Genomic DNA, 24,910 nt, shown 5'->3' on the forward strand with positions numbered 1-24,910 from the left:
CACAAGCTCAGAAACACTTGAAAAGGCTATTTCTAAAGGATTTATGACAAATTGCCAACAGAATTTGGTTGATATGTGGTTGTGTATCCATATATCTGACTTGAAATCTGTTCTCCTATAGTTCTGTTTGGTCACTATCTAAGGGAAATATCTGGCTCTTTAGCTGCATAATGCTTCACTTTGTCCACCAGCCAGTTGCTTAAGGCCGTGACACACCAAGCCGATACCGGCAGTCGGTCAATGTCTGGCTGTCAGTCAACGTCTGTCGGCCTTTGTTTTTGAAGTGTGAAAGACGTGTCTGAAGACAAACAAACAACTGAAGTCAAGAGGGCACACAAAGAGGCCCTTTCATTTTATTTGCATTGTTCATCCTTATCTCATCTGATCATTCCAATACACGGATATTTTCACAACAACATGGCCATCTGGAATGAAGCTAAGTTGTGAACAAGAGTGCTTTGAAAATGGTTGTCAAACAATGTTTTGTTTTAATGTGTGTATTTTAGCAACGCTTGTATATTTACAGTCTTAGGTCTTCCAGTTTACGTTTTCTAATGACGAATACAGACTACCGCCGCCAGCTGTTATGGAGTTATTTCCTCTCAAGCAGGCGCAGATCATAAGTACTAGTTTGCTGTTGGCTGTAGTCTTTGCGGTGTGTTCAAATGCGACTTTTGACTCAGGCAACAGTCAGCTCCGTCGCCACTTGTTCTTTAATGTCTGTTTGGTGTGTCACAACCTTTATCTTCTGTGTGGTGCTGGGCAGGTAGGGTATTAGGTTTCTAGAGCTATTTAACTGAAACCAGCCACCTGCTGTGGGCTTTAAACAACTCCATGGGAGCAGTGAGACTTATCCAAAACTGTAAAGTTGCGGGCCGGGAAGCTGCAGAGTCTCACCTTACACATTTGATCCATAGATAATATGAAAATATTGATCAGTGCATTACTACACAGTTGATTTACCCATCTCTGAAAACACTCACAGTGCCTTATTTTTAGCCTTTAAACATTCAGGATATTAAGAGGAAATCGAAGTCCAAGGTTCGAGCATTTAAAAAGCCCTCAGTAAACCCTGCAGAATCACTGGCTCGTGTGAAGGCCAGCAGTAAGCCCCTCCATGCCTCATTATGCCTGTTGTGAGCATGACGGCAGACCAAGACCATATATCCATACACATCAGCCCCCTGGGGACAAGATTACATGTACTCGTCACATCGCCTATTATTGCATGTCGCCACCCAGTTGAATGAAGAGGAGGAAAGACAGGCAGAGAAAGAAAGAGTTTGAGAAAACAGCCACACTCATTTTCCATTGCCTTTGAACCTTCATAATGAAACTGACTCCCTGAAGTTTCAATGAAAGCAACAATTTACCATTCCCTTTTTCTTCCTGCGTTGCTGAGCTCATGTTGCTTACACTGAATCTCTAAAAAGAACAAAAAAAACTGCAGTCTCCTTTAATCTTCTTTATGCTGGCTGTGAGAGATGCTCTCATGCATTTAAATGGCGCCATCCCACCGACACACATGACAGCAGGGCATTGACAGGGGCTGCAGGTGAGCCATCGGGGCCATATTTCATAGACTAACCAGGCGAGCCAGTGGCCATTGGTTCTGGACAGCGTCTCCTCTGTCTTATCTCTGCTATAGAGGAACACTATTTCTTGCCCCATTGCCGCCTTTCCCCACACACATACCCATCACTTGTAGTGCCAGTGTCCTTTCCCTCCATCTTTTTCCGTCCTCTATGTGACCAAGGCCTGTCAGATAGATGGACAGCCCTTTGGCATGGAGCTCCTCGCGCTCGTGAATGCCTCTGGAAGTGAGATTGAGTGTCAAAGTTAAATCTGACCTCACCTGCTTTCTCTGAGGGGAAAATATAAGGTTAAGTGTGTGTAGAGGTTACATCAGTGTGTGTCTGGTGTGTCACAACATGTTGTACTGTGAGTGTACGTTCATGTATAGAAAAATATATGGGCTTGTGACTCCCCTTCTGTGTTACAACCGTGTACTTTTTAACATTTAACCCCACTGTGGCTTAATAGAATGCTGTCACCTTTTCTTCATTGCCGGTGCCCTACTTTAGTACAGGGTCACCATTGGGGGATGGTGTGTGTTTGTGTGTGTGTGTGTGTGTGTGTGTGTGTGTGTGTGTGTGTGTGTGTGTGTGTGTCCGTGTGTTGAGTGTGTTGCTTTGTGTGTGAACTTTCCGCCACTCAGCCCTGCTGTTGTTCGGTTCAATCCCACTGCTAGGCCTTGATGCCACTTTTATCGCCATGGGCTGGATAAGAGCAGAGAGGCAAACATGTGGGGGTACCACTCAAAGACATCAACAACAACAACGCTAAACAATGCACACCAAATATAAGTATAACTTGTTCATTTCTATCTGCTGAGACCAGTGGGTGACTGCTGTGGTCCATGAATGACTTCCACCTATTAGTTTGAGCATTGGAAGGGGAGAGAACAGCTTGAGGAAGAGTCATCTTTGTTGTGTGTGTCAGGAGCAAAGGCTTACACTTCAGACACACACTGAGAGATATCTGATTTCAGAGCCTTCCTGCTCAGTTGTGCCAAGCTCAGCAATGCTCAGGTCCATGTGGATTCAAACTACTTCCCAACCTTTCCTCTTCGTCTCTCTACTGTCAGCAATCAGAAAGAAATGGAGTGCAGTACTTTCTTGCAATAGTGGTATGTACCATGCATTCTCTTTTTAGCAACGCTGGTGGCATAGCTCGAGGGAAGGCAATGTTCATTTCGTTGTCCTGTCCAGACTGAAATATCTCAACAACTAGCAGATGGATTGCCTTGAAATTTTGTTCATGTTTCTGACAGGACGAAGCCTCCTGACTTCCTCCCGTGCCACCATGAAGTTAACATTTGTAAGCTAGTTCAATTCACATCAGCCTGAGCTATACTTTGTCTGCTGTGATAATTAGAACATTTTTAGCATTCTAACATGCTAAACTAAGAGGGTACAACCTGGTAAAGTTCTAAACATCAGCATGTTCGCATTGTCACTGCGAGCATGTTAACATTTAGCTCAAAGCAGAGCAAACGCTATGCCAAAGGAAAGCCTCAAAGAGCCACTATACAGGCTCTAGACTCTCAGTAATGTTTAATGTTCAGTTTGAACTGAGAAATATAATGCAGGAGAGGATTTAAACTCCATTGTTTGTTGCAGGAGTGTTTCAAAGAGACTCATGAAATGTATTGGCTGACATCTGTCATTTGGATGGATTTGTATTCATCCCCATTGTTTTCTAGAGAGGACATGGCTGCTGCTTCTTCCACTGCCCACTGCCCCACCAGATGTCTGGCATGTTATTTAGTTGGACCATATGGTAGCCAGTGCTGATCAAATGCTTTACATACCAAGTATTCTGTGGGGCAGGAGAGCGCTAAACACTTCTCGTGATGGAGCATATGTCTTGTTGGATGTCTTTTTGATGGAGGGCTGTTCAAAATGATGGGGTTTGGACAAGTTTGGGAGATATAAAACTGATGTTGACTGATTCTAATATGTGGTTAATCATTGGATGCCATGCAAGTACTTGATTACACATTTTGTGAAAAGCTTTGTCGGGAATTTCTCGTCTGACTGTGTTTGTGTTAAATAAGCAAAAATATGGCATATTTCTATTGACTTAAACATTTATCTTGATATTGCTTTGTATAACCTTTTTCCGCACTCACTTTAAATGTTTTCGAAGCACACACATGCGCTGTAATCAAAATGTAAGCCCTCAGAGAAACTAAAAATACATCTCACTAATGAGAAAAAAATTGTTTATCACTTATGGAGGGAAAATATTTATGACTCTTCATTATAATATGCTGCTCTCTATTGCATAGGCGTCTCACAGCTACAGTAGCTGAGTGTTGTTGAGCGCGTGCCTCTTCTGAGCACTTTGATGGCGCAGCCACAGATTTAATGGAAAATATCTTTCCCTGGGAGAGTCTTTAAGAGTTGGCACTTGTCGGCTGCTGCAGTGGCCACTGTGGTAACTAACATATGGGCTTGTTATCGCTCCTCAGAGCTAGAAAACACACTCCCAACACCAGCCACTTGCTCATTAGACTGCAGCTCAAGGCAAAATGCAGAAACAGAGATAAGGAAAGACAGAGTGAGGGAGACAGAGAAAGAGAAAGAGTGACAGTGATGAGGCAAGAGTTGAGGAGACAAAATGGCAGAAGGAGGACTGAAGAAACAAATGCAAGGTAGGATGGGAGGGACGCAGAGAGATGGAGTTTGTTTGTATGTAACATATGTGCACAATGTGAATATTTGCATCCAAGTGTGCACGTTGGCATGGAAGACAAAAGAAGTTGATAAAGAGGAAGTTGAAAGGTAGCGAGTGACACCCAAGAGAGAAAGTGTGATGGCGAACACACCTATCCCATCAGGCGCTATAGCAGCAGCTGTGAGCCCAGTCAGAGGCTGTGTGTGTGTTGTGTGTGTGTGTATGTGTGTGTGTGTGTGTGTGTGTGTGTGTGTGTGTGTGTGTGTGTGTGTGTGTGCGTGTGCGTGTGTGTGAGTGTGTGTGTGAGAGAGCGAGAAGCACTGTTGTGTAGGTCTCCAGCTGAGTGTGTCAGGTGTTCTGCACTCGACCAGCTGTTCACAGCGTGTTACATGGTGAGAACCAACAAGCTGCTTGAGAGTCTACAGATCTGGAACCCCATCAACACATATGGCAGCCCTATAGTTCCTCTTTTCTGAGCCAATGAAACACTGGACAAACTTGTGCTAACTCTGTCTGCTATAGATTATCCCAATCAATATATTCATCCTTATTTTTAATCCTATTTCTGTTTTAAATAGTTTTAAATTGCTCACATTTTTTCATACACTAATGTAGGGCTGCAACTAATGATTATTGTTATTATCTCTTAACCATATGGTTATTTGTGTTGTATCAATTGATTACTGTAAGCTGTAAAACAACAGAAAATGATTACAATGTCTATCACAATTTCCCAGAGCCCAAGGTGGCATCTTTAAAACGTTTATTGTGTCCACAAAACTTCAATCAATTGACAATTCTATAAAACAGACTAAATCAGCTAATCCTAACATTTAAGAAGCTGAAAATGGAATATGTGAATATTAATTAAACTTTGTAATATCACAATTACCACAAACCCAACTATACTTTTCTCTGCCATGCTTAAAATCAGGAGTGTAAGCCACAACGAATCCATTCTGATAAATCACTATCCTTTTACCTTGGTGTGGGAGTAATAACTAGCGCACATTGACCTTACTAAGGAAGGAAAGTAAGAAGCTCATGGAACCCACTGTGACAGGCTGAGTTAGGCTTGTGCTGTGCTGTGAATGTACTGTAGTGTAGTGCTCACACAGGCAATAAACTGTTAAAGTGCTTACTGTGTTGTGCAGATTAGTAGTAAAGAGTGCTGTACGCTGGTTATACACAGTATCACATCACAGAGAGCTGCAGGTGCATCCATAAAATGGACTGTGGGATTCTCATCCTTTTTAAGTCTTATTTAGCTCATTGGGAGATTACCAGAGGCTGACCAGTGACTGTCATGTGGATTACGGGGTCTACTGAAAGAGTAATGTTACATGTTTGGAAGCTAAAAATTAAAGTCACAATCAAATAGCACTTGGTAAGTGACTCACTTGCATGATTTTGTGTATTTGAAAGAGGAATAATAAAGCAGGAAGAGGACAGGGAGAGAGGAGCAAGTGCATGTCATGTGAGGGATGAAAGGATTTGAAAGATTTTGTTTTCCATGTATCCATATTGGGTTTTGTGAGAGTTTTGTAGATATTCAAATGTTTTAAATGTCTTGTTAAAGGGTGAAGCCACTGTTGAAGGTCAGGTGACTCATCATTACTACACTGTATCCTGTGAAAACAGATGCATACGGTCATCTGTGGCTTTGGAGTGAGCTTGCCAGAGAAAATAACCCTGATGATGTCATCCGGGTTAGCTAAATTTGGAGTTAAGACTTTTTTATCAAAGGGCATAGAGTGTGACATACGTGGGCATTTATCAGGCAAGGAAGGTCATTTTCCTCTGACTGAAATAATTCTGTTGTTCATCTGATGAGTGGATTTAATTAACTTGCTGCTCCTCATCCTTATTTCACGTGTCTTAGAGGGCATCAACCAAACTGCATGTACCTTTTTATCCCTATATGCTGTATTTGCATTTGGGGACATGAATTTGGTGGCTGGTCCGTCTAACGGGGCTTGTGCGCATCGATCCCATTGCTCCTTTACCATTAGCATGAGAATGGGGAGAGTCCATCAACGAAGCTGCAGACTGAAATAAAGAACCTTCGGACTCCATCTTAGGTTCAAAGTTAATGGCTGCTAACCAAGGAGTCTTGAAGGCCTCCGGGGAGGGGTCTGAATTGTTAATGGATCATACACACAAACACACACACACACACACACACACACAAATGGCCATAGAGATATACACACTTACACTTGGGTTCACTTTAGTCTTGTGTATTGTAGCAAATGGGGGCAGTTCAGCTGCTATTGATTAGTGCTGATTGCTGGTTTGACTTCCACTGAACATCCTGTAGGGTCTTCAAGGATCAGGAGAATTAGGCTGAAAGGACATCTGAATGTCACAATAGATCAAGCTGCAACTTATGAAACCCCTTTTAATACCTGAGTGAGCAATGAAACATATGTTTGTTGCTTTGAACTTCTGTTTTCACTTTGAAATCATGTTAATCAATTAGATACTGTCTACGTCTGTTGTCATACAGAAAATCTGTTTTTATGTTGGACTACTAAGAATTACTACAGTTATTGTTTTTATTGAAAAGAATACACAATTATCAACTGTAATAAATGTATTTGTTTGATAAAACCACAGCTCGTATAGATGTAAAACATTTAAATTTGTATTACAATTATACAGTTTTGAGATTTATTATTCCATTTTATTCAGTTCCAAGTCCTTAAGTGACATTTGTATTGCCATTATGATTTACTTAATTATTAATAACTTATGAATTCATTAAAAAATCATTTTTTGTTCTTACTGAAACAGCAAAGAGAGAAAAATGAGAAGAAAGCATTTGCACAACATTATTGACTGCCTATCATGAACCCAGGTTTTGCTGAAGCAGCTGTACGAGATGAGACTGGAAGTGGTTTTGAAATAGGAAAGAGAAGGTGAAGGTGGTTTCACATTGGGAGGGATGTGGTGGGGCATAAAATGCATTTCAACAGGGCTGGGATGTGGGTTGTGGGAGGGCTTATGATCTCTAATAACCCCTGTCTGGACAAAGTGACATAAAGAGGAATGGTATTTGTAAGTGGAAGAACAAAGGGCAGGAATTAGTATTAAAGAGTTGAACAAAATAGTTCCTATTGAGGGAAAAGCATCCATTATAGCCAAGATTCTATAACCTTGGATTTAGCTTGACTGGCCATCTTTGTTTTTCTCATTATCATGAGTGGTATGAAGGGTGGTTTAGGGAGTTTTTTTCATATCCGAAGCGAGAGTCAAAAAGGACAGAGGGTGTAGTACACTGTGCAGATTGTAAAGCCCCCTGAGGCAAATTTGTGATATCGGGCTACATAAATAAAATTGACTTGACTTGATATCGTAAGCCTCTAAATCATCTGATGGCTTGAATGCAAAATATGCTTTGCCTTTTTTTTTGGCCGGCCCTCCTCACTTTGTGGATGCCAAGCTTAAAGTACAAAGCTATTGCTCCTGAGGAGGCAAACGATTTACGGAGCTTCCTCCATTGGGTCACGATAAGAATCACAGCCTGTACAGAATACATAAACACACACATTTTTCATAAGAGCTGCCATTAGTTGGTTTTATGAAAATAATACTATGTGAAGCATTTTCCTCCTCTTTGACCCTCTCTGTCTGCCCTGTGTTGAGCTTGTTAGCAAAAACTGCTGTGATGCCTTTCTACCGTACACCTCTGTTATTTTGCCTCTCAGTGAAAACACCAATTAAATGCTCATGTGATTTACGAGTTGCAGCTCTTGCGGGACCCTAATTGGAGGAACACCTCTGAAGACAGACCGAAAAACCATCTCCTTAATTAATGACCTCGGTAGAGCGAGTTACCACATATCGGGTCTCAAATGTAGAAAATCCTCTTTCGGAAAAACACAGATAAAGCAAATTTCTTTACTCCCTTCCTTCCATCTGCGCCTCCAGCAGGCCATTGCATCTGTCTCATATCCGGTTCCTTTGAAAGTCAGGTATCTTGGGTTTTGAAAGCACTGTCGCTGTTGACGGGTACGGTCTTCTTCTAAGAGTGCAAAGGGGGGAAAGAGGTGGCCGCTGTTATTGCCAGGCCACTTGAGCTTCTTCTGCTGCAGCAGCAACAGCAGTATCAGTCCACTTCTCAGACCTATGCATTGTCTTTCTTTGTGATTCTGCAGTGCCAGGTGGAGAGGAATTAGTGTGTGTCGCTGCGAAAAACACACCCCAAAGGGCTCAGATCAAATGAGATCGGTGCTCCTCCACATTTTGCATGTGGTGAAATGATAGCACAGATAAAAATGTGTGTTCAAGTGTGTGTATGCAGATATATCTTGTCATTACGTTAAGCAACAATGTCAACATGAATAATTGAAGGGATTAACAGTGCATATTAACGATCACACAGTATGGAGACGTACAGTCCAAGCTACAGACAACAAAACGTGTGTTTGCGACTGAACTTGCATGCAGGTGTGTGTGTGTGTGTGTGTGTGTGTGTGTGTGTGTGTGTGTGTGTGTGTGCATGCGTGTGTGCATGCGTGTGTGTGTGTGTGTGTGTGTGTGTGTGTGTGTGTGTGTGAGTGTGTGTGTGTGTGTGTGTGTGTGCATGCGTGTGTGTGTGTGTATGATTCAGTAGTAAGACTACGACCGAGGGCTCAGCCACAAGGTTTAGTGTTAATCTGAAGAGATATTATTTATCAACACGAGCACATTGCAGACATTTGGAGATGTGGCATGGTGATTACATTCTGCTCCTTTTGTAGATCCTCTTTCCTTTGGCCTTTTTCTCTCTTTCAAAACACTTTCAGGAAGTCATAAGTGTAAGGGTTCAGATGTATCAAAGACTTCCATGTAAGAGTGTGCTGCTCCTCTTGCTTTGACTTCAGTCACTTAGCTAGAGGAACTGTGGGAATATTTGTATGATGTTTGCAGTAATTGGTCTCTAAGACTTTCGTACCGGCTGCAGTGAGTTGCAGAAGTGCAGCTTCTCACAAAGTTACACCAGCATTAAGGCACAGTCGATTCTTGTTTAAATCGACATTGTTTAATCTCTGATTTGTGACAGGAACCACCCTGGTGGCCAACAGGCTGGTTATATTGTTCATTTCTTTGGAAACTTGGGAGGTTTTAGGCTGACGTTGATTCGGCGAAAGCAGGTTTGGCAGCGAAGCATCCAAGCACTAAAAGCTAAAAGCTAAAGAGCTGCGACTGCTTTTCTTCTAATGGTTTCAAATTAGCTGAGCATAATTGCACGCCTCTTCTACACTCTCCGACACATCACTCCTCCATATGTCACATTGAGAGCCAGCGGGGAGTGAATGTGGGAGGGAGCTAAATGAGCCCTTGAGAAAAAAAAAATGGTATACACAGAACCGATAACAGTATAGATGCTGTATATTATTCTCTTTACCTTCAAAATGTTACTTTATTTTGACACTATTTCTTATTGTCTCTTCAGAAAGTCACATGAATGATGTTGTTTTAACCATTACTCTTTGAAAGGTCGAGGTAACAAATTGCATTTGGCAGTCAAAGCCCAAAGCTGTTGAGGTGTTTATTGTTTTTCTGTATGTGTTCTGAAGAGTTTGGTGCAGTAATCCTCATATTGTAATGAAGAGTTTAGCTTGAATATAAAGCAATCTGACAGAGTGCAGGTGGGCGAGGTTGCATCTTCTATTACCTGCTGCTTTTCCCTGCTTATGTTCAATGGCTAATTTCATACTCAACATGCCTGCATCTGAGATGGACCAAACAAGAATATTGGCATATTTTTGATACATCAGAGAATAGACCACCTGGGATTATATCAAATGGAGAACAGAGGGGGAGAAATGCAGAGCGTGGAGAGAGAGAGAGTACTGGGGAAATGTGGTACCGCGTCCTAAATAGAGATGTAGGGCTTTGGTTTAGGAGCGGATGCAAGCGGCACTGCGACGAAACAGTTATATCCTGTAATAATGCACTTTATCTGTCTGGTTGGTGTATCTTTCGCCCTGCTATTTTTTCTGTTATTGTGCAAGTGTTGGTCCAGACTCTTCTGTGTCTGACAGAGTTGCAGACGCACATTTGTAATATGAATACCCCGTGTTCACAGCATTAATTACGCTCCCCTATAATGTAACTTTTCTTAAATTAAACATCTTGGTTTTGCTGAATCACATTTAGCAGAATCTCAACCTCTGTGTCCTTGAAGTAATTGTTCCATTTTCCAACAATAATTACATTTAGGCTGCTATTTGCCTTTTATGAGCATATTGTAACCATATATGGTAAAACGGGGACATGTTTTGCAGTAAATGAACACGTCCGTGCATGAGCAGATGTGGAGCAGGTGGGATTTACTATTGGTCATGACAGTCGCGTATATGCATGTATGATTAATACCAACTGTCTTGTTCATACTGGCAGCACATGTATAAATGTATAAACTGATCCATGCAGGCTTTAATTTCTACAGACATGAACATCAGTTTTGGGCGATTCTGCAGAATCGTGGATTACATTCGATTGTACAGTTTGTTTTTTCACATTAAATAAATAAAAATGAATGTGTTGCTTATTGAAATATCTGCAAATGGCAACTACAGTCTTGCTGAGGTTAGAGATTGTGGTTACAGTATATGCAATATGGATAAGGCATAGTTAGGGTCAGGTAACTGCCACACTTGGTTAAGGTTAGGGGAATATTGCAAATGTTAATTACAGGTATCAACCTTCATTGGTAGTAAATTATAAGATGTAGTATCTTCCACTATGGATGTAATTCCAAGGGATACTGGGCTGGATTCAGATCATATTTTGGTGAACAAGCGCAAATTAATTTTAAAAAAGTAATTAAATGTAATTAAAGCAAGAAAAAAAAACACTTTCTTAAAAAAGTAAAAAAGGATATTTTAACCATTATCCGTCATCCACAGCTGATTTAAAACTGCATGAAAGCCTCTCACTTTAAGTTAATGAATCTCGACAGCAACCTGAAGGTCACAGTACAGCTCCAATTAAAAAATGTAATGAAGCGGAGCCATTATGCACAATAGCATCAGGAGTGATTTGCTATTCTGTCTTTTATTTATGTTGTTGAATGGTTTGTAACTGAGAAAAACACATATGTGGAGTACTTGCATGGATAATTGTCATCCTGAAAGCACTTAATTGAAGCCCCACACAAACCCATTAATTTAGAAGGTTTCATGCTATAGAATTATTGTATCACAATATTGTGTTGATTATAGTAATAAGAAAACTGTTGCAATAATAGGTTATTGTAAATATAAGCAGTAATGAATGGAGAGTGAGTGTTATTCGTGCACCCCCCCCCCCCCCTTTACTCTTGCTCGTTCTCTCTCTGTCTTTCACTCTCTCTCTCTTCCTTTATTTTTTCTTTGAAGTTTAAAATTAGAGTTGAAAGCAAGGTCAGTGCTTGTTATAACGTTTTCAGCAGAGATTTATTATTTTTGAGGAATTACAAAATAGCAGATCATTAGCCAGAGAGGATATGATGTTTTTGAGAGGGGGGGGGGGGGGTGAAAACCTGAAGAGGAAAAAACTATGAATGGAAATTAATTCTACTTTGGGGAGTGTATGAGAAAAGTGAAATTAAAAGAGAATAAATTAGAAAACTAATTCTCCAAGGTAGAGAGTACACTTGAAAGTGAGTGTTCACCTTTGTATTGTACAGAACGTGATGTGTTGTTAGCCCACGCCTGTGCCTATATCATAAATTATATAATTCACACAAACGCAGCTATAGGGAAAACATCAGTGGAGGTTGAAGTATATCTCCATTGAATTCATCCAGTTGCAGAGCTAAAGTGCTTTCCAAAGAGATGCCCTTTCCAACATCTTTCCTTGAAGGTTGACCTATGACTAAGATTACAATTCACTCTTTTCTATTCCCTCCTCCCCCTTCAGTCCTGGCAGCTGGACACCAGCCGCTATATGGCAATAATATCATTCACACTCCTTTTTCCACTTCACTCTCAATCTTTCCTCTTCCCTTCCCTCGCATTTATAGAAGGTGCCAGGGTTATCTGAACATGAGCAGTTGTTTCTTCCCTGATCCATTTTTATCTATGCTTCTGAGGATTAATTCTCCAGTCGCACATCCTAACTAGCGAATCAACTTTCTCACCCTTCCTGATGCCGCTTTGGATGCTTTTTGAGGCGGAAAGAAAAGCCAATTGGATTCTTTGTCACCTCAATCAAGTGCCTCCGCCCCGGCACCCCCCCCCCCCTCTCTCATTCCATCTCCCCATATCTGGAAAACGCATCTTCATTTTGGATTGGTCATTTGACTACAGCAATAACTCTGTATGACTTCATTTAAAATGCTGTTTGGCACAGTTGTGAAAGTCTAGTCAGTTGTCATTAGAGAGATGGTTTACTTGGGGGTGTGTGTGTGTGTGTGTGTGTGTGTGTGTGTGTGTGTGTGTGTGTGTGTGTGTGTGTGTGAGAGAGAGAGAGAGATGTTAGTTGGGGGGGATGCTGTTAGTGATGCTGTACGGAGACAAAGCTTCAATAATAACCTTGCTGGAGAAACAATCTGAAAGAGGCAAACACTGATATATTGTTTCTTAGAAAACATGGTCAATATGGAGGAATGGGGCAGCTTCATTTCAATTCAACACAGCAACTCCTATCAGATTTAGATAGCATATGAATTCCCAGATGATGGCGCTCTCACAAATGTGTTTACAACTTGGGAACTCTCAAATGCATTCAGTATAAATTTTTCCATATGTGTTTTTTTTAGTTTAACAGTCAGCTACGCAAACACAACAACCTTAATGGAGGTTTTTATGGACTAAATCAAGATAAGACTTTAAAGCAGCTTTTTTATTGCCACCAAAAATAAAGGTGCAAAACTGGAAACGTGCCTCACTGAGAGAAGAAGAAGCCCTGCTGGGATAGAATACACACCCACACCAGGAGGCAGACTAGGGGTGTCATAAAATATACATTTGAGTATCACAATATCATGTTTTATGATACTGTATTGTTCTCAAAAACACTATCGATTTAAATGAATAGTTTACTTGCAAGGATTTGTTTGCAGACAGTTTCTCAGATTGCACAATTTCACTGTTCTAATTGCATTTTCCTTTTAAACCAGATTTTATGCAGATGATGGTGTGTTCTATATACTATTACAGTTTTCTGAAAATTAGATTAATTGCAATATATCGCCTTGCTTACAGTATCATAATGTATCGCAATACATTCAAGTGTAAACCCTGCAGCCTGATGCCAATACACAGCCCTAAGTGAGACTATAGTGCATTCTCGTCGGGCCACGGAGTAACTTTAATGGAGCAGTTGGGGTTTAAGTGCCCTGTTTATGCTCACATTGTCAACAGTTGTTGAGAGCTGGCAGAGGCTGTTACTTTCCAAAGCAGCTCTTTGCAACTGATTCTGCTGCTGTTGACACTTTGAAGCAGGTAACCCACGAGGTTTAATGGCTTACTTTCCAACCCGGCTTTTTACGCCTAAATTATTTGGATGGATAAATAAATATGAATCAGATGTGCAGAGAGTGTGGACTGTTATTTTAATAATGGCAATTAAGGTTTAATGAACTACCTTGCATGTGTAAGTCAAAGCCACACACTCTGAGTCAATTCTTTTATTCAAATATTGACATTTCACACATATTCCCACCTCTTAATTTCACACTTCAACTGAATCACAATATAAAATCTACATGCACTGGAAGCCGCCCCGGGCACCGCACTGATGAAAGCAAGAGTGCAAAACAATTGCTGAATAAAGTATGTGCTGGAGACGAGTTGTTTGACGTGTTTTCATTTTTAAGAAAGACCTCTAAATTATCTATTACATCCCAATCGGGATTACAAACGTGAAACCCAAATACAATATTGACAAATTGATCATATGTATGTAAAGGTCCAGTGAAGAGTATTGTAGTTAAAAGTCTGTGTTCATTGTTGCAATGCTGATACTGATACTGTGAATGTGCTCAATACACAGCAGGCGATGAATGCAGGTCAACAGCATTTAGTGACCAGTAGTTGCCCCTGAAACAAACACCAAACAAGGCTTGAAAGTAGAGTTTAAAAGTTGAAAAATGTTTTGACTAGAATGCATCACAAGTCTGCATGTCAGTGTGCACCTGAACACAATTTCACAGGCTCAAGCATCCCATGTTCTTAACTCATGAATATCACATCTTTGCACCTTTTTGCACTGTTACTGTTTTTGCAGGATAACCAGGCCATATTACACAGTTGCATTGATAATATATGATGGGTAAACATGCACGCAGACTTTGAATTCACCTCCGAAAAATCAAGTTACCAAAACGCATGTATGCGTGTGTAGCATAATGTTAGCTGAAGATGAAATTGCGCTCGCATTTATTCATGCTTCGCAATCACCGGCTCATTGATCGGCTGTGTGGCTGAGCTGACTAATAGCATACAATCATATTCATGCAGGTGTACATAACGTCAACGTCCTCCTATAGTTTCAGTATTGCTGATTAAATAATAATTGAATGTTCATATATGTATATTAAAGTGAATTGTTTGGATTCTTGGAGTTCTCTCAGAAGAGCAGAGCCTTTTCGGCCTAATCTAACTGTTCAACTATTTGCCAAATGGTCAGTTTCCTTGGTGTTAATATTTCTTACAGAGATGATAACATATAACAGACCAGTAATCTAATTATTCAATGACATTGGGGAAGTTTCTGGTGTAACTGAGAGCAAATTTGGGATTACAACTGTATCCAATTGGAGAACATTGAGTTTTACTCAAGTCAAAGCATGTCGCTTTCTATTCTTACTTCATAGGGGTCCGCAAATTATCATAACCAAAAAAAGGACATTTACAAAAGCAATCGGGAACTATTGAGGAGAATGGGACACAACAATAACAACATGCAAGGATAGGTTGGTGGATAAGGAGCAGGGCTCTCTGTGTTGATTGACACAAAGATACATCAATAGGTTCAGGCTTCACTTAAACATTGGATGGAACGCAGGTGTTTTACTGGGAATTAAATAATGAAAAGAGAAGACACACAAGTGTTTCAGATCAAAAGGAATACTGATGGATGCGTACCTGGAATTATAATAGTAAATCTGCTTATCACAAGTTTTTTAAAAAAAAAATAGTTTCTCTTCTTCATTTGCCCGCGTGATGGATGTTCCAACATTTATCATATTCCAAAGTCATTGATCATTATTTGCATTTCTGGTCTCATATCTGTATCTACGATACCTTATCCCGACCACTTCACCCGTTTGAGGAAACAGTGATGTATGCCCTCTACATCCTTCATGATTGATTGCATCTTTGCTGCTGACTTGCTTTAACACAGACTGTACCTTCTTAATTCATCTGAGTTGTTTTTGCCAGCGTTAAAGTTTCTCTCTCCCTCCATCGGGTTTCTGTTTGTTTGTGTGGGAGTGAGAGTAGATGGTGTTTACGAGGCAGGATGATCATTAAACACTGCGTCAAGATGAAATAGCAACTCTGTGTTACTTTGAACACCAGAGTCACATACACACATTAAAAGATTCTTCATTTCACCTCTAAATTGTGATCCATATATTAAAGCCAACTTCTCTGAAGGTATTTGTCTCAACTCAGAATCAGAGCCAAGCGTCTGGTGGTTCCCCCGTATAACCAGAGACGCAATCTGTTTTCATTAGCTCAGGTCCTTGGGCAGGAGATTAAATTGCTTATTTGGATCCTGGGTTGAAAAGTTTACTGTAAGTACCTCTGGGGCTATAGCGGTAGGAAACAAAGGTTCTCCAAAGCTTTTCTAAACTCTTCCTTTCACTGAGAGAATCAAGGTCAGCTTGTGTTTGCTTTAAATCTCTGTTTATAGCCAATAGTTACTGTGAATAAATGGTAATGGCTGTCATGGGAGCAAAGCAGCTGGCTTGGTAGAGTTGGTAGGGTCTTTTGAATAGCAACGTCTCAGTTATTCTGTTGAGTTAAAATGTGTTTTGCAGAATGATGAATAAAACAAGCTTTAAGTTATGCAAAAAAACGAGGAAGAACTGCACATATGGTGTGTAGCATTTTAATAGAAATGCATATAAATGCTATATAAATATAACGGCACAGGATACAGAAATTGCACATTATATTTCACATTTTAAATAATAGCAATCGTATTAATCTTGACATAATTTCTCATGTGTTTCCAGTTCCAGCCAACATCTACAAGGTGTCAGAAGACATCTCAGTGAATGAAGGAAGCAACTTGACACTCAGCTGTTTGGCCAGTGGCAGGCCGGACCCTGCGATCAACTGGCGGCTGCTCAACCCCTCAGGTAAGAATCATCCAATCAGAATTCATTATCGTGTTTGTCAGTCTAGATGTCCGGCCAAAGGTGTGCCAGATTTGTTCACCGTCTAAATAACATAGTTTTGTGCCACAATGTAGACAAATAGGTTAAAACACAGATGTGATCTCTGCATAGGCTTACAGTCAATTCCCTATTTAGACATTCAGTAAGGTTTATCTTTAACTAACTGTTCATTAGTCTTCACCAGATGCAGGATTGACCGATGTTTGTGTCTGATGTTGTTTTTCTAACCTCCTGATCTGATATTGAAGCCTGGCACTGACTTGACACTAGATGAGAAACTGACAAGCGGTAGTAAGAGGTCATCTCAATAGTGCATGCAAAGAAGTCAAGAGAGCTTTTCAGATTGTTGCCAATAGCTTTCTCAATCCTCTAAATAGACCATTTTAATGACATTTAATCCAGACCTCCTACCACAGCGTGCACAACCTCTTTTTGTTTTTTTTAAATGCACCAATGGGTTTCTTATTTGTTATCAAAGACACTTACAACTTTAAATCCATCCTATTATATAATCATATAAGAGAAATCGTGGAATATGGCTTGTATTTTCCCCACTGTTAAAACTCCTTTTATCATGCTTTATTTATTGAATGTATATACTGTGGGTATTTGGTAACGGTATTGTTGTTTTCAATTCTGTGAGTAGTTTCCCTCATACATACACATATGAAGAGTATAGATGGCAGTAGAAAACACCTGCCCGCATCCAGAAATATCTGAATGGAGATATTTACCATTACAGCTACTACCTTTGCATTAGCTAGGACGTGTTTATCTAACCATGCATTGAATATTGACTCTTAAATATATAATAAGTCTGCATGTATGACAGTCATGTTGCTGTTTGTACATGCTATCAAAGTGTGTACGGGTGGTGTGTCGTTACAGCTCTCCATATACTGTATGTGCGTTCAGATAGTGGTGATAGTGTTGCTTCGGGTTTTTAATCTACTTAGAATAGAATAATGTTGCCGCTAAAAAGCTTGTAGAATGATGGATGGAGATGCTCGAGTCGACAACAGTTTTGTGCCGATTGAAAACCGTTCTGTTTGTATGTTTTTTTATCAATTACTGCATCAGCTTGTCAGCCCTCCAGAGATGTTCCATCAAATATGTCTCCTGCACCTGGAAGCTGAAGAACTTGGATGGGCGTGTTTGTTTCTTTCGTCTGCTTTAGAGGAGAGTCATCTGTTCAGCTTAATCCTGCAAGCCATATGGATCTGATTTGCTGCTTTACAGTACTGTGGTGAAAACTAAAAGCTCCTCTTTGTTTTCTTCCTGTGCAACTGAAATTGAACCCTTGAGGTGCAGATGCCTTACTGCAGGTAAAACTGCTTTACAGGTTGAAACAGCTTTTGTTCTAAGAGTGTGGACGGAGACGTGGATGGAGAGGGAAGGAAAAAGCAATATCCAATTGTCGATGTTTTTCAAGCTGCAATGGAACTGGTTCTGTACAATTTCTTACATAAGACACCTTTTCTTTTCAATATTCCCTTTCGCTATTTTTAGCTGAGGAAGTAGTGGGCAGACCACCATCGACACGTTGTTGTTCTTTACTCAAACAGTGTGAGAGAAGGAATATCCTGTCAGTGTCCTGGCAGGATTGGATTCTGTAAGTCTACACATGCAACATTTGTAAATACCGTCACTGGTGTTATTTTTGATGTTGTTTTGCGGGTGTCTTTCACCCCAGAATCCAAAAGTCTAACCCAGTTTGAGAGCGTGTGAGGGACTGCTGAGGGAGATAATAATGTCTGGCAGCCTGTGGTCCCACTGCATCACACCTTCGCCTGCCGGGGCGGTAACGCTGCTTCGCTCAGCTAGCGAGACTCTCAAGTATTTGCTTGGACCGCAGATGTTCGTCACAAAATGCCCGTCCAAGTCAACACTCAAGTTGAAGTCAACAGTTTGAGGATCAAGCTCAAGTCTCTATAAAGGTTTACATTTTTTTATATTCATAGGTGTATAAAGAAACCATTATTGTGATAACTTTGAAGCATTCTATTGTTGCAGACAAATGTGGAACATTATCAAGAGGATGCAGTAGATTCAGTCCAGCACACATGAGGCAAACATATGATTACATATGAACCTTTCTTAATTTAGGTTTGAGTAAAGTAGCTTCTTACATCTCAGTCACATAAAACAATACTTAAAAAAATACATTAAAATTTGATTTACTGGTGAGCAGATTTATCCATCTCAGTAGATGAACAAAAAACTGAAATTAGTTTCCCAATAAATATTAGCAGCATTGCATCTGAAACTGGCTCAACTTAGCAACAGGCTGTATAACTTGAATGCAAAAAATATTATTATTGTTATTGCGGCTAGCAGGTGCCCACTCTCATGATTAGATAAGGCCATAAAAAACATAATTCATCAAGTATATTTGCATGTCTTTTATTATTTGTCACTATTAATGAGCTAATCAATAATTGACTTTGAGTATGAGTCACAGACTCAAGTGCCAAAATCTTGCATCACCACATGCATATTTATATTCAGAATGATGACTTTGTGCATATGTTGCTGTTCACAAATGTGTGAGAATTCAACGGTACTCACACTCTCTGTGGCGCCATTATGTTTAAGATAGCAGCTCAAGAGCAACAACACACAAACACACATCCTTTAATACAGAAAATATTTAAAATAAAGGGCACTCTGTAGTATCTTCAAGTAACATGAGACAACAGGCCACGAGATTAATCTCATCAAACGCGACTGGTCCCAGAAACACACACACACACATACACACACACACACACACACACACACACACACACACACACACACACACACACACACACACACACACACACACATGTAAACACAACCTTCAATCTGCTGGTGGACTGCGTGTGACCAAGCTGTGTGGAGAAAGAAAAATGGACAGTTCAAGTTAAAGAGAGAATGAGCGAAAGAGAATAGGTGGAGCTGAAAGGGAGGACGTTATAAAGAAGTATTCAGATCCTTTACCTGAGTAGAAGTAAAAGTACATGAGTATTATCATCAAAATATAATATACAAGTATCAAAAGTAAAAGTGGTTGTATAGTAAAACTACTTTTTGGTAAGAGGTCACAAGACAAAAAGGTTGGAAAATACTGCTGTCAAATAAGCAGAGGACAAAGTACATTATTATCTAGAATGTCGTGGAGCAGAAGTGGATGGAACTACTCAAGTAAAGTACGAGTTCCTCAAAATTTAAACAGTACTACAGTACTGGAGTACATGTTATTAGTTAAGTTTCAAAACTGCCAATTATTCAGAGCTAGCAGAGGTTCTTGATTAACAACATCCGTCCAGTCAGAGCTGTTGTGTTGAGATTGGCCCGGACAGGAGTTAGATTCCTGGGGGCTCATTACAGAAACTTCCTAAGTCTAAAATCTTATCTCAGTTCAGGATGATTTTAAGAATATTTAGTATTACCGACATATGTTTCCTTCATGCATTTAGAAACAAATCCTATCTTATCATAGGATGGGAATTTAGCAACAACAGAAAGGATGACATTGACCTTGTCCTGAAATCCAAAACATCTGCCAAGAATGGAGGCAGAAGTGTTGTTAGGGCTGTATGGCAACAGCATGAATACCAAAATATAATAATGAAAAGTCTACTCAAAAATAATGATGATGCTTTCAATTTCCCAGACCATGAATTAATGACTTATTAAAACTGCCAAGACTATTATTTGTAAATGTCAAAATGTTTCTATCTTTCAACACTTAAGTCAAGACGTTAAGATAGGACAAGCAGTTAGGATATGTTCCATATAACGAGGCCCCTGGCCTGATTATTAAATATTATATTATTATCCCAGTCCGACCCCGATGACAACCACATGTTGGTCTGTCAGACAGGCGACACACGCTTTGTCTTTTCAACTGGAATTGCTCTTTTAAACTGCAAATGTTTAATGAGAAGTGATTTAAAGAAAAGGAAGCCTTCACAGAAGAACAAACTCGTCCTTATTGTTTGTATGTGAAATATGTTGACACTTTTCACATTTAGAAAAGCCCCGTGGGAAATGTTCATTATTCCATTAGCAGCTACAAACATCTCTTACTGTATATAGTTTTAAAAACAGCCTCTCTGTTGTTGTTGTTGTTGTTGCTGCTGCTGCTGCTGCTATGCTCTAAAGCGCCCATCTGCCTTTGTGGGAATTTACTTCAAAGTAGAGCAAGCTCCAGAGTGCTGCATGGACAACTTTGGCTTAATAATAATATGGTTGTTTGATCAATTTCCCTTTGTCAATATTCAGTTACTTTAATGTAAACGATTGGTAGTTGTAGATGCAATTGATTACTTGATTGACAGAATATTATTTGGTAACTATTTGATAATTCATTAATTGTTTTAAGTAATTTTTTCAGGAAAACTTCCCAAATGATCTGCTTCCAGCTTCTCAAATGTGAATATTTTCTGGACTGGACAGACAAAACTAATTATTTTATTAATCAATTAATAATTAATCAATGATGAAAATAATCTTTATTTGCACCCTTAATCACATTGAAACACACCTGCATGTTTATATAACCACAGTGTGAGGCCCACATAGTGTTTTTATAGCATAAAAACTCAATACATAAGTCTAAGTCCAGCGGCTCCCAAGTATATTGAACCCAACAAATAGTACAATGCTTTAATTATATTGTCCAACATCGTGAATTCATGTTGAAGGGGAGGCTAAAGGAGCAAACAAAGAAAGTTTGCCTTTAATCAAACTGACAAACGTATAAAACTGGAGAACTAACTAGCTAACCAAACTCACATAACAACTCACAAAGTCATCAAACTAACAGGTCTTGAAGGCGACTTTTAAAAACTTTTGAATGTAATACGTATTTTCTCAAGAAGTTAAACCTTAAGTAATCCTGTAAAATTCATATAACATGAGTGACAAATAATACATCCACTGCTTACTGTTATTACTCGGATTTGTTTATGAGATATTTAATAGCGGGGTTTCTCTGGGTGTCCACATTACAGCTGTCATCTGTGTCTACGGTGGCCGTCTGAGCTGAAACTGCTCTTTCTCAGCTCTGCACAATCTTATTTCTCTGCTATTGTTGCCATCGCTCGGTTATCACAACGCTAATTAAATTATAACTGACGTGTGGGGTTTTTTTTGATGACAAAATGACATGCTGGATGGATTGAAGTAGAAGCAGAAAGAGCATTTTCACTGCTGGGGATATGTGTTTATATGCATAATTAGACGTCAGCAAAGATACGATTTGTGTCATTGAGACAAGAGGTCAGGCAGGTTATTGCTTGCACATCATTGAGCTACATTTGTAATTAAGAGATTGTGGGACTGAATTGAATTAATTTTCCCAAGGGCTCATAATAAATTACCAGAGCACATCTGAGGCGGAGATTTTTGGACCTGCTGTGTCAAGACTGCAGAAACCCATCAGATTAAATGCTGAAATACTATGGCTTGGTAAATATTACAACCCTTTGAGCATGATGAAAGATGACAATAAGGCAGGAGATTCTTCATTATGAGTAAAGAATGTGAATTCCTGCAGGCAGAGCAAACACAGTGCTCATTAAAGTGGTACATGCACCAGTTCACCCAAAGGGTTTTATTTGTTGTTTGGCTTATCGCCGAAGCAGATAACAAGCACAGTGTAAATTACCACAATCGCAAATAGTCTGAATGAAACTGTGTGGTTATTAACCCTTTCATACACTCACATGCAAATTCACAAAGAACGATGGCAACCATGAATTGCACATAACTTGCAACCGTTAACTTCCCCGTCTCAAGGTCCGATTCACGAAACTTATTGTGTTAATGATAAAACAGCTATGACAGGTCACAAAGGAGGAAGTTGAGTGACATTATTATAGAGCGACAAAGTCCATATAGGGAGGAGGTTGAAGTGGATGGATTGGTCACGTCAGTATGGGAGACCACCCTTTGTTTCCCATCTTAAAACTATAATCAAACATTGGTTTATTTTTACCTAAACCACATTTTTATTATTCTTACCATGTTAATGAATATACTTCGGTGGGAGCCAACCCCAGATTCACTTGCGTTTTGGAATAAGCTTTGTCCGCTTGGCATTTCTCCTCACTATATTTGCGTTTCTTGGCGCTGTGTCTGCCATTTCCAAAGCTTCCTCCTGGATGTGTGCTTACGATCTGGCTCCTTCTGGTTTTTATAGAGGTTGACTTCCAGAAATGTCTCGAACACAGACAAATAAGAAAATACTGGCAGTGGGCAGGGTGTCTGCAGATACAGACACTGCCACACACTTCTAAGAGATGATTGAGAGGCATTATATTTGGATGAGTCCTACTCGTTCTGTTTTAACAAAGGGGGGATTTTAACCCCTAACTAGAATGTTTTTCATATGTTTGTAATGGTTTGGGAATAATATCTAATATCTCTCTTTTTGGTTTATTTTTTTATTAATTTTGGAGAACTTTATTTTTTATTGGAGCGTAAAAGTCCTCTTAATCATCTCTCTGACAAGATTACATATTTCATAAATCAATAAGCTGTTATTGGATTCCCCTCATCAAGAGGATACATGGTATTTTAATTTTATACTTTCACTGTATGTGTAGAATTTGTAAAAATATCAACTGATATCAGCTCCATTCAATTATTCATGCAAACCACGACAAACAAAAGCAACACATCCAGCATGTGTCTCATTACATGGCTTGTCTCATTAAATAGATTCCTTTGACCTCCCTTGAAAGTAGCAAGTAAAACTTTGAAGATCTGAGCCAGACACAGTTATTACAGATATTGTCCACAGAGGCAGTGGGAGATCTGGTGTACCTGTCTGAGACTGTCGACGATGCTGTAGATAGCATATTATCTTGTAGTTCTTGTACTTTTTATCAAAACACTTTTTGTTCATGGGCGCTGTTGTGAATATTGACCGTAGAGCTCATATTGCTCGGACTTGTGGTGTGAATGATCAATAGAGAGGAACAGGGAGGAGAGCAGAGGTGTGGAGACATTCAGCGGGATGGGGGGAAAGAAAAAGTACAGTATGTGAATGTGATCGCACGTGTGGTCCAGTACATGTGCACAATGCCTCCAGTGTTCTGTGCGACATGCATGCGTGTTGATCTCTTTAGCTGGCTGGTTCCCAGCTTGAGTCCACTTCTGTTTTTTTAACTCCCTCAGAATAGTTGCTAAAGGTGGTGGGACGTCGGGAGAATTGCACCACCCCATCGTGCACAATGAGGGGGGAAATAGAGCCCCTGGTCAACCATGAAATCCTTCATTGCATTACTTCCCAGACCACCAACATAGCAGTCAGACAAGTATGAAAAATACAAGCCCTCTGGCTGCTTCTGATTTTCCATGACACAATGAGGAAACTGGTGGAAGGTATCCTCAGGGAAGGGGGAAGGGGGGAAGGAGGGAAGGAGGGAAGGAGAGAGGAAAAGAAAGAAGTTAAACTACACTGGAGATGGTCAGAAACGGAGAGAGTAAGAACAGAACAGTGTATTAGTATGCAAATGGCCAGTTTCATTGGATGCTCAATCATTCTTATCATTAGTTATAGTAACTCCAGCAGTTAATTAATGTTCAATTATGCATTCAAGATCCTCTCACCTCAATGGTGTAAAAGGGTTTTTCAGTCATTTAGCGGGGAGGGAGGACAACCACAGTGAACTCCAGATCCACTCAAGCAAAGACACACACACACACACACACATCTGGACATCTGAGGGGCATATTAAGACGCTGACTATTTAAATTCAAGTCATAAAGAGGCCGTGATGTATTTATGATGCCGCACCCTGGCGGCTCAATGGACGAACAGCTGCAAATAGTTTCCTGTAACCAAAATATCAGTGGTTTAACTTCCTCAACACCTATTACCTGTCCATCAGGAGTCCTGTTTACTGTCACAGTGTCCTTGAGCAATGCACTAAATCCTGAAGGTGTTCTGGATAATAGCTTCTGCCAACTGTAAATGGTAAGCTATGAATCTATCACAGTTTACAGTTTTCTAACAGTTTCATTGCAACAAAGACATATGTCCAAATGAATTGATTTGGACCGCAGCCGACTTTCCTACACTATATGATCCGGCTGAATGTTGAAATCATAACCCTTTTATTACAGGGTTTGGCAGGGCATCCATTTAAAGGTTTGATGCTGAGTGCCCTTGACGTCACTCCTATGCCGTCAACGGCTGTGTGTCGTCCATGCTCCAAGACCGGGCTCAAGAAAGTCTCCCAAGGGCTGTCAACTTGTCTGGGAAGCTCTCTCACTGTACCTCTCTGCGACTCTTTGTCCATCCATCTTCGCCTGTCGCTCTCCTTCTTCCTCTCCCTCATTTTCACT

At 40.1% G+C, this 24,910-nt stretch overlaps 1 protein-coding gene across 3 annotated transcripts in view; it reads left to right on the forward strand.

The window, feature by feature from the left end:
* The window catches only part of lsamp (limbic system associated membrane protein), a 365,358-nt gene that overhangs the window by 318,607 nt on the left and 21,841 nt on the right, over positions 1–24,910 (forward strand). For all 3 annotated transcript variants that reach the window (XM_029446346.1, XM_029446344.1, XM_029446345.1), the window contains one exon: positions 16,403–16,528. In XM_029446346.1, coding sequence (XP_029302206.1) covers positions 16,403–16,528 — 126 coding nt within the window. The remainder of the gene's footprint in view (positions 1–16,402; positions 16,529–24,910) is intronic.

Source organism: Cottoperca gobio, chromosome 13, assembly GCF_900634415.1.
Source record: "Cottoperca gobio chromosome 13, fCotGob3.1, whole genome shotgun sequence".
In the NCBI taxonomy this organism is placed as follows: domain Eukaryota; kingdom Metazoa; phylum Chordata; class Actinopteri; order Perciformes; family Bovichtidae; genus Cottoperca; species Cottoperca gobio.